Source organism: Myotis yumanensis, unplaced genomic scaffold (genome assembly GCF_028538775.1).
Source record: "Myotis yumanensis isolate MYYU_CA2020_CCGP unplaced genomic scaffold, mMyoYum1.0.hap1 SCAF_19, whole genome shotgun sequence".
Classification (NCBI taxonomy): domain Eukaryota; kingdom Metazoa; phylum Chordata; class Mammalia; order Chiroptera; family Vespertilionidae; genus Myotis; species Myotis yumanensis.
The window spans coordinates 2,701,900-2,712,606 of record NW_027223770.1 but is presented as its reverse complement, the minus strand read 5'-3'; the positions used below and the strand labels follow the sequence as shown (position 1 = coordinate 2,712,606).

The window sequence follows — 10,707 nt, the reverse complement described above, 5'->3', positions numbered from 1 at the left end:
CACCCCAACCAAGCAGGCCACACAGGCCAGGGCTCTTCCAATTGCATATATAAGCCCTTGGCTAAATTTAAAAATTTTGTAAATATTTTGGAAATGGTATCTCAAAATATACTGGTTATTAGTCCAATTTGAGTTCATCTTAGTAGAAACTGAAGTGTTTCTACTTTTTTTTATTATCAGGAGTATAAAAGAGAGAAACACAAGTTGATACGTTTATTTTTGGGTAATTTCATGGTTTTCATTGCTAAGGAAGGGCACAGATTGTTTAAGAAATAAAAAGATCCAATATAAAACCCAAAGGCTTTATTCCCTAATTCTTATTAGGCTCAAAGTTCAACTGATTTGAAAATAAATAATTAAAACATTTCTTCACAGAAAGTACGCTATGGCACCATAATAGACTAGGGCCCATGTCCTATATCCTATGCAACACAAGCAGGGACTGCAGCCTGACGACAGGTCATCATTGACGCAGAGCGGCTGGCTGCCGCGTCCTTGCTGCAGGGCCGCCCGCTGGGCACTGTGGTCCCACACGTCGCTACACGATGTGCAGGACTTTGAAGGCAGCCACGGCCTGCTTTTCCCTCTCGTGTCTGCTCTGCAGGACGCCCAGCAGTGAGATTTCAGGTAACGTGTCTTCTGCAGCCGAGGTTGGGTTTTTCGTTTCCTTGGATGCTTGATCCGCCAGGTTTGAAGGTTTGGGTTTGGGGATGGTCTTAGCATATTCCAAAGCCTGAAAGCATACAGGTAAAATTTTATTTGAAATGGGAGTGAGCCCTGGATTCTTCAAATTAACTCTGGTCTTAGGGAATATTTATTGATAATGTAAGTGAAGACTATTGTTACAATAATGTAATAAGATGTGGATGGACGTGGAGATCAAATGGAAAATGCAAATAATGCAGTATACCCTACAGCTTCAACAAAATAAACCAGCCACACAAGAATTAGCTATTTAAAGTGCCTTCTGTAGTTATTTATAAAGCAGAGGCTTACTCAGTGCTTGAAAATAGACTTGCCGTGTATTTGATCTAGTTAGCTCTGGCAGTCTTGTTAAAACCAAACTTATCAGCAGGAGATATTTACAGACCTTTCTGTCCAAAGAGGCCTTGTTACTGATTCAGACCAAGATTCACTCTAGAAAATCGCACAGCCATTGTCACACCAGCTGTTCTTGCTCCTGGGCTCTCAGAAGTCTAGCAAGTACTTATTAGAGGTTAAAAATTATTATTTTTCTTTTTTTCGTATACCATCTAAACCTGGATACAGATTTTTACTTTTCTGAGTGATGTCAGTTCTAAAAGGCATTACAATAAAATGATATCTCTAAATATGATTTCTAAATCTGCCTTTATATCAGTTTTATATTTTCATAAGAATTTATTGATGGCTAAAACAGGAATGGATGGTATGGAAGTCCTAGAAAGGAAAAAACACACCCTCAGAACAGAAACTGCAGGCTTCTCAGTATGTGCAGTGACTTCTCTGTGAGTTTCTAATGACAGACTTGTTGTCTGGAATCTCGTCACAAAAAATTAATGGATTGGAGAAGAAAATAAAAAGTGGCACCATGATAACTCAAGCGGATGGAGGCTGCAAGGCCTGAGGAAGGGAGGCAGTAAATAGAGACACATGCTGGTCTGTGAAGAGAACAGGTATGCACTCCTGCAGGCACCCAGGTCCCGCGGCCTTCCCGGCCTGAGCAGACCTGCTGGGCAGAGCTCCCGTCTCCACGGAACGCATTTCCTTCCTGTCATGTCCGGGTTGGAGGACTATGGCTGTGAGAGAGAATCTGTATTTTATGAAATCATTTTTCTTGGATAGAGGAAGCTATATATGACAACCCCTTGGGAAACATGTAGGAGACTGAACTTGAGAGAAACAATGAAGGCCTTTGCTTTGACGTAGGCCCCATAAACAGCATGAAAACACCACTGCCTCAAGGCTTACTTAACCGTAGAGACAAAACGGACGGAAGAAACTACCAATCCTGATTAACTAAGAAATCACCCTCCTGCTTGATTTTTATTGTGTGGCGATCTAGGGATACTATACTTAGAAGAAAACATGTAGATGAATGAAGGCAAAAATGAACTTCAGGAAGAGGAAAAGGCTAACCCTGTAGCACCATATGTGTGTCTATCGTGTTTACATCCGTGTCTGTGACTGATGGGCAGCGGCAGGGATGGTGGTAGCTAAAACATGCCCTGTGTTCAACAAGCGTGAGGGAGCTCATTAAGTTGTGAGGCAACGAAGGTTTCTTTTAATTCTAATCAAAAGGGAGCGGCCTCAGCGAGTCCTTACCTTCTGCCGAGAGATGGCGGGGCTATTCTCGGCTTTCGCTGTTTGCGGGTTTGAGAGGAGGGAGAGCGTCTTCATGTTGTACTCCTTCACCTGCTTTGCGTATTCCTTTTGCTGTCTCAGTTTCTGCATCTATTCAGAGAAACAAAGTGACAAGGACTCGCTGGTGCCTCTCAGCCACACAGGGAGGGCGAGCAGTGAGAAGGTTAAGTTGATGTTTCTCCCGGAAACAGCCTCTGGGGGGTGTGTGGGGGGTGGCACATGGCTGCATAGCACACCAGGGGCCCCTTCACGGCGGCTAAATCACATTCAGCCTCTTCTTTGTTGCATTTACCCATTTATTTTCATTTTTGCTTCCAACTTTGAACTGTACTCTCTTTTTATGCCTTGAGTGCAACTGCAGTTAAAACACATTAAATGAAGATCTCCTTTCACCGGAGGAAAGAGAATAAAGTGGGTGCACTTTTCATGGGCTGGGAAACTCAGCCTAAGTGTCCTCCCTGCAGCCACTGTGCACAATCACCAAGACGACTCCAGGGAGAGCCCTGCGTGCACGTGGCTCGCGCGCCTCTCTTCAGGCGCACGCCCCACTTCTCTGCTCGGGCCTTCAAAACCGAAAGGTGGATACGAAAAACAAGATTGCTAAGTAATTTTATTTTACAGTAAGAGAAATGCTTGGGTCTCTATTACCGGTGATATTTCAGAAGTGTCTCTATTCAGAGTGAGACACTTGAATGAGGGCTTGGTTCTGGGGGGCATCTTATACATTTTTGCTAAAAGACAGATGGGCAAATCCCAGCCTGAAAACATGCATGCCACACTCACTTTATCTCTGATGGACTCAAGGTCAGGTCCAAGGCCTCCAAGCTTCACATCTCTTTTCTGATAACCTTTCAGCTTGGAACTCTAAAAACACATTCACAGAGACAGTTTCTTTAAGGACTTGTCTGCCCTCCACAGTTGTCACAGCCACCACAGCAGGCAGGGGAGGGGATGGGTGCATTTCCTGGCAATCCTCCTGTCTAATGGTAGTTACTGGCAATAGTTTCTTTGGTATTTTGTAGCTGGTTAGCTAACATGTTTTCACCTTCCACTTCTGAAATTAAAAATTTGAAATCTGAACATCATAAATAAAAAATCTCAAGTGAGCAAAGTGCTGTTTTGTTGTTAACCTTTTTAATATACTGGTAACATGTACATGACCACTTTGCTGCTGCTGTTAATTTATGTATAGTCTTTTAAAAAATAAATTTTTAAGGGAGGGAGAGATAGACACACCAATGATGAGAGAGAATCACTGATTGGCTGCCTCCTGCATGCCCCCTAATGGGGATCGAGCCGGCAATCCAGCCATGTACCCTTGACCAGAATTGAACCCGGGACCCTTCAGTTCACAGATCAATGCTCTATCCACTGAGCCAAACCAGCCAGGGCAGCAAGTTGGTTTTAATATCAAAAGCAGCAGTTTGAAGAATACCTTAATTTATCCTACAGTCAGGAGAGTATTTGAATTTTTCCTGCCTGTTACTGTGCTCAAGTGTCATAATCAATTGCCTCATGTTACTTTGTCCCTTCAAAGATAAAAATACTAATAAGAGTTATGTAAAATTAATTGCACCCTTTAAAATACCCAACTCACACTGAATCAAATGAGTTTCTTCGTAGGTCGTGCCTAGACTCTTATTGTCTTTTGAATATTATGACATCACTAGAGGCCAGGTGCCCGAATTTGTGCATGGGTGGGGTCTGGCCGGCCCTGCCCCTGATCAGGGTGGGTGGGGCCAGCCTGGGGAGGGGCCTCGGGTGGTTGGCCAGCCAGCCCCGCCTCCTGGTCGAACTCCCAATTGAAGGGACAATTTGCATATTAGCCTTTTATTATAGAGGATGTTTCTATTTCTCTCTCCCTCTTCCTTCCTCTCTGAAATCAATAAAGAAATATATTTTAAAAACAAACAAAAAATCAACGTGCTGCTTATAGGGGAAACCAAATCCTTTTTTTTTTTTTTAGTTTGTGAGTTTATTTGGTTTCCTTCCTTGGGGAGGATAGAGAACAATACCAAAAAGATGGCTTGGATGACAGTACTTCTCTTAGGGCACATCCTGGTTGGTGCTGAGTTTGGTGGGAGGGAGGAACAGCCACACCAAGGTGGTGACGCTGTAGGGTCGTGCGGGTACTGTCTGTATCTCTGGACCAGGCACGGTATTCTCCTAATTTTGAAAGCTCCTGTGAATGAAGTCCTAAGGCACACAATAAATCCAGGTGCCCTTTCCATAGACAGAATTTGGCAGATAGTCCAGAGACTTACCACCACCACCACCATTTCCTCATGTTAAATACAGTTACTGTGTATAACTCCCAGTCCTCAGCAGTGAACTGATGTCCTCACGTTGTACCAACCATCACAAGGTGTTTACTCACAGAGGCCTCTCGACTGACTACCTGGAGGTCATACCCATCAGTGTCTCCGCTGCCATTTCCCATTTTGGAGGCTCAGAGCCAAATACTCTTTTCACAAAGACACTGAGCACCAAGTTCTGGCCCATGAAGTATGAGTGACAGTTTTCTGGATTGGGTTAGAGCAGTGGTTCTCAACCTGTGGGTCGCGACCCCTTTGGCGGTTGAACGACCCTTTCACAGGGGTCGCCTAAGACCATCCTGCATAGCAGATATTTACATTACGATTCATAACAGTAGCAACATTACAGTTATGAAGCAGCAACGAAAATAATTTTATGGTTGGGTCACAACATGAGGAACTGTATTTAAAGGGCCAGAAGGTTGAGAACCACTGGGTTAGAGGATGCATCTGCGAAGGTGTTTATGTGGCCTGGGGCAGCCCACCCCTTTCCTTTTACAAGAGACAAGTGATGTGATTTCTGGAGCTGGAGCTTCAGAGGCAACCTTGTGGCCAGGAAAAGAAAAAAGGACAAAAGAATTATACAGACACTGGTTCTGATGTTTTGAGATGTAGAACCATTATGCTAGCAACTACTTACTTGTAGATTAATTGTAAGAAAAATGAACCCATATTTTTGAAGTTGCTGTAAATCTTAATTCTGTGACTTGTAGCTGAAGGGAAAATTTCTATGGTACTACAACATGTCTACAGCACCCGCCATGCTTCAAAGGGCCAGCATCATGTGCCACAGAGGCAACACTTCTACAGTGCCAGGAGAAAAAGTTCTGAAAATAGAAACTGCCCAATGAGAGTGATAAACATTTATAGTCAAAACTCTTTCAGTGCATCTAATTCTAAAAGGTGAGAGAAGATACTTTCCTAAAGAAGCCTTTGGACTACCGTAAAATCATTAAAAATCAACAACAATAAGGTGTATAGAATAAATATTATTCATTGATGGCATTTCAAAACCATACTCACCTTTAAGAAGAGAGTCACCCCCCAGCAAAACCACCACAGTTGTTTCTGCCCTTTAGATCTATTTGTTCATATTTTTATAAAATTGTCACTATGATACAAATTTTTAATTTTTTTCACTAAGCAGTTAGCATTACACTGTATTTTGCTATCACTATTTTTACTATCACTATATTTTGAAAATGTGCCTTTTTGTGGTTGCCTACAAAAGACATTTAAAAAAATTTAAGTATAGTTGGTATATAATCTTATATTGGTTGTATTGGTTTTAGTGATTCGACATTTTTTTACCTTACAAAGTGATCACTCATTAATTACAGTATTTATCTGTCACCATGCCAACTTACTGGTCATAATATTATTGACTATATTCCCCTTCCCTTTTCACGCATCCTCAACCCCTGCCCTTCTGCTTACCATCCCTTTGGTCTCTGTTTCTATGAGTGGTTTTTTTTTTGTTTGTTTTGCTTTGTTTTAAGATTCCACATATAGCCCTAGCTGGTTTGGCTCTGTGGTTAGAGCGTGGGCCTGCGGACCGAAGGGTCCCAGATTCGATTATGGTCAAGGGCATGTACCTCGGTTGCAGGCTCCTCCCCTGCCTGGGCCCTGGTCAGGGCTCATGCAGGAGGCAACCAATCAATGTGCTTCTCTCACATCAATGTCTCTCTCTCTCTGTCTCTCTCTCTTCCACTCTCCCTAAAAATCAATGGAAAAATATCTTCGGGTGAGGATTAAAAAAAAAAAAAAAGATTCCACTTATAAGTGAAACCATAAACCATACTGTATATGTCTTTCTCTGTCTATCTTATTTCACTTGGCATAATACCCTTTAGATTCATCCAGGCTTTCGCAAATAGCAAGATTTCATTTTTTTTTATTGCTATGTAATATTCAATTGTATAATACATTATATCTATATATATCTATCTCACTTCTTCTTTATCCATTAATCTACCAATAGACACCTGGGGTGCTTCCGTATCTTGTCTATGGTAAATAATGCAGCAATGAACAGGGGGTACATATATCTTTTTGAATTAGTGTTTTCATTTTCTTTGGATAAATATCCAGAAGTGGAATCTCAAATACTGTTTTACACAGTGGCTGCACTAATTTGTATTCCCTACTAACAGTGCATGAAGGTTCCTCTTTTCTCCAGATCCTTGCCAACACTTGTTGTTTGTTGACTTGTTGATAGCCATTCTGACTGGTGTGAGATGATACCTCATTGTGGTTTTGATTTACATTTCCCCGATGTTGAGCATTTTTTAATATGTCACTATTTGCAGATAACATGATACCATATATAGAAGACCCTAAGAATCCACCAAAAATTAAGAGAATTAATAAAATAATTCAGTCAAATATCAGGATACAAAATTAATATACAGAAATCTGTCATGTTCCTATCCTATATAATAGAAGCCTAATATGCAAATTGTCCCCTTGACCAGGAGTTCGATTGGAAATTTGACCAGGGGACGGGGCCGGCCAGCCAGCTCCCCGTGGCCCCTCCCCCTGGCCCTGGGTGGCAGTGGTGGTGGCAGGCAGCCAGGGGAAGGGTGGCCCTGGCCGGCTGCTGGCAGCCACTAGGGACCCTACTTGTGCACCAATTTTGTGCACTGGGCCTCTAGTACAATAATAATGAACAATCAGAAAAAGAAATGGAAAAAACAATACCATTCACAATTGCATCAAAAAGAATAAAATACCTAGGAATAAATGTAACCAAGGAGGTGAAAGACCTGTACTCTGAAACCATAAGACACTGAGGGAAAAAATGAAGAAAACCCAAATAAATGGAACAATATACCATGGATATATGGAATCACAAAAGACCCTGAATAGCCACAGCAATCTTGAGAAGGAAAAACAAAGTTGGAGGTATCAGGCTCCCCCATCTCAAATTATACTACAAAGGTATAATAATCAAAAGAGTATGGCACTTGCACAAAAATAGACATGTACATCAATGGAACAGTATAGAGACACGGAAATAAAGCCTCACTTATGCTGTCAACAATGTGTGACAAAGGAGGTAAAAATATACACTGCAGTAATGACAGTCTTTTTAAAAATATATATATTTTTATTGATTTCAGAGAGGAAGGGAGGAGAGAGAGATAGAAACATCAATGATGAGAGAGAATCATTGGTTGGCTGCCTCCTGCATGCCCCGTACTGGGGATTGAGCCCTCAACCTGGGCATGTGCCCTGGACCAGAATTGAACCTGGGACCCTTCAGTACGCAGGCCAAATTTCTACCCGCTGAACCAAACCAGCTAGGGCATGACAAACTTTTTAACAAGTGATGTTCGGAAAACTGGACAGATACATGCCAAAAAATGAAACTGGACCACTCTATTACACTATATACAAAAATAACCTCAAAATGGATCAAATACTTAAATGTAAGGCCTGAAACTATAAAACTCCTAGGAGATAACATAGGAAATAAACTATCTGACATCGGTCTGAGTAATATATCTTTAAATATGTCTCCTTGGGCAAGGGAAACAAAGCAAAAATAAATAAGACTACATCAAACTAAAAAGCTTCTGCACAGTGAAAAGAAACATCCAATTAGATAAAAAGGCCACCTACTGAATGGGAGAATACCAGGTATATTCACAAATTATATATTCCATGAGGGATTGATATCCAAAATATATAAGAAACTTATACAACTCAATAACAGAAACAAAAACAATGCAATTGAAAAGTGGGCAGAGGACATGAAAAGACTTTTCCCCAAAGAAGACATAGACATATGAATAGATGCTCAACATCACTAATCAAACTGTGATTTTTTATTGTTGTTGTTGTTAACCATTACCCGAGGATATTTTTCCATCCACTTTTAGAGAGAGTGGAAGGGAGGGGGAGAGACAGAGAGAGAAACGTGGATGTGAGAGAGACACCGATTGGTTGCCTCCCGCACACGACCCAACCACAGCCAGGATGGAGCCTGCAACCCAGGTAAGTGCCCTTGACCAGAATCAAAGCCAGGACCCTTCAGTCTGCAGGCTGATGCTCTAAGCACTAAGCCAAACCAGCTAGGGCCGAAATATGATTTTTATGCATAACATTCTATTGTCTAGTTATAGTTGAATTATGTAGCAATTCCTCCAGTTGTCAAACATTTAAGATGTACTAGGAGTGAGAATTGTTTATGGGCCATTCTGATGATTTCTTTGAGATAAATTAAGAGAAGTGAGATTATGTACACAAAATCACAAACATAGTTAAAGTTATTAATGAACTTCCATTAAACATATATAATAACACTCTTTTTGAACGAAATAAATGAACAAACAAAATTGAAACAGAATCATAGACACAGAGACCAGACTGGTGATTGCCAGAAGGGAGGCAGGTGGGGATTTGAGGCGACAGAGTTAAGAAGTACACATTCTGTACTTACAGAAGAGTCACAGGGGTGTAAAGTACAGCACAGGGAATATAGTCAATAACATTCTAATAACTTTGTACGGTGCTAGGTGGGGAATGGAAATATCAGGGGAACACTTTGTAAAGCATATGATTATTTTATCACTATGATGTACACCTGAAACCAATCCTATCTAATAAAGACAGAATATGCTAATTGACCCTCACGCCATCGCAAAAGATGGCAACGCCCACAGCCAATAATGAGGGAATATGTTAATTGACTGCCATGCCTTCAAAGATGGTAGTGCCCACAGCCACAAGATGGTGGCACCCAGTCCCCTTAGCCCCACCGGGGCAGCAGGCATGAGGCACTTGGGGGCGGGCCCGGCCTTGCTGTGTGCCTGCCTCCAGAGTCCCCCAGTCCCTTCAGCCCCCTCAGCTGCCCAGGGCTGCCCGAGGCTCAGGTAACCAGGGCCGGCTGAGGCTTGCGCTGCCAGCAATGGAAGCAGCAGAGGTGTGATGGGGGCATCACCTTCCCCTGATCGCTGGGTCACCTCCTGCCCCTGAGGGCTCCCAGACTGAGAGAGGGGGCAGGCTGGGCTGAGGGACCCCCTTCCAGTGCACTGGGCCTTTAGTCTATATTATAAAAGGCCTGCGGCTGTAACGCCATAATGCCGTAACAACCAATCACCAGGAGTCTGGGTCCCGCTGGCGCAGTGGGTCTGGGTCTCGTGCGATTTCGTGTGCTGGGCCCCTAGTCTATATATATAAAACCCTAGTATGCAAATAGACTGAACGGCAGAACACCCAAACAACCGGTCACAATGACATGTGCTGGCTACCAGGGGGTGCACATGGAACATGGTGGGCATTGGCAGCAGGTGGCAGAGCGCTGAACATGGTGGGCATCGGTTGCGGCGGGATGGTGGAGCAGGTGAGCAGGTCGCCGGTCGCTGTCATCGGGGTGAGCCTCTGGTGGTTACTGAAAATTCTTTGCTCCCACACACTGTGGTCTCACTGGTCCTTCACACCTGCTGTTGGCGACGGCCCCACTTGCACCCGTTGCTGGTGCTGGCCCTGCCTGCACCCACAGCCGGCACCAGAGCTGCTGCTCACACCTGCTGCTGGGGCTCGGTGAGGGTCCTGGTCACTTGGCGCTGTCAGTGGGTGTGAGCGGCTGCTGCTGCCCCAATTGCCCCTCAGGAGCAGGGAGAGTGGAGAAGCCCTCAGGGGCAATCGGGGACAGCAGCCACTGCTCACACCCACTGATGGCACTGGCCCCACTGGCACCTGCTGCTTGCACCAGTTCCAATAACTTCACGCCATCAGTGTGTGGGAGCAGCAGCAGTGGGAGCGGGGCTGCTGCCAGACAGGGGACCAGGGGCTGTAGCAGGAGGGGCCGGACAGGGTCCTGGAGGATGGACTGAGACCCCTCCCTTTGCCCACTGCAGCCGAGAGGCCCACAGTTCCTTTCAAGGTGCATGAATTCGTGCACTGGGCCCCTAGTACAAAATAATACTAAAAGTAAACTATAATTGCCGAAACCGGTTTGGCTCAGTGGATAGAGCGTTGGCCTGCGGACTGAAAGGTCCCAGGTTCGATTCCGGTCAAGGGCATGTATCTGGGTTGCGGGCAC

General features: G+C 43.8%; 1 protein-coding gene across 3 annotated transcripts in view; it reads right to left on the bottom strand.

The window, feature by feature from the left end:
* Positions 1-217: 217 nt before the first annotated feature.
* Positions 218-10,707, bottom strand: part of JHY (junctional cadherin complex regulator) — a 94,417-nt gene continuing 83,927 nt past the window's right edge. For 2 of the 3 annotated variants that reach the window (XM_070399771.1, XM_070399770.1), the window contains exons 6-8: positions 3,127-3,207; positions 2,305-2,433; positions 218-733 (exon numbers count right to left, since the gene is read on the bottom strand). In XM_070399771.1, coding sequence (XP_070255872.1) covers positions 539-733; positions 2,305-2,433; positions 3,127-3,207 — 405 coding nt within the window. In that variant the 3' untranslated portion in view covers positions 218-538. The remainder of the gene's footprint in view (positions 734-2,304; positions 2,434-3,126; positions 3,208-10,707) is intronic. The other variant, XM_070399772.1, reaches the window with a different exon arrangement.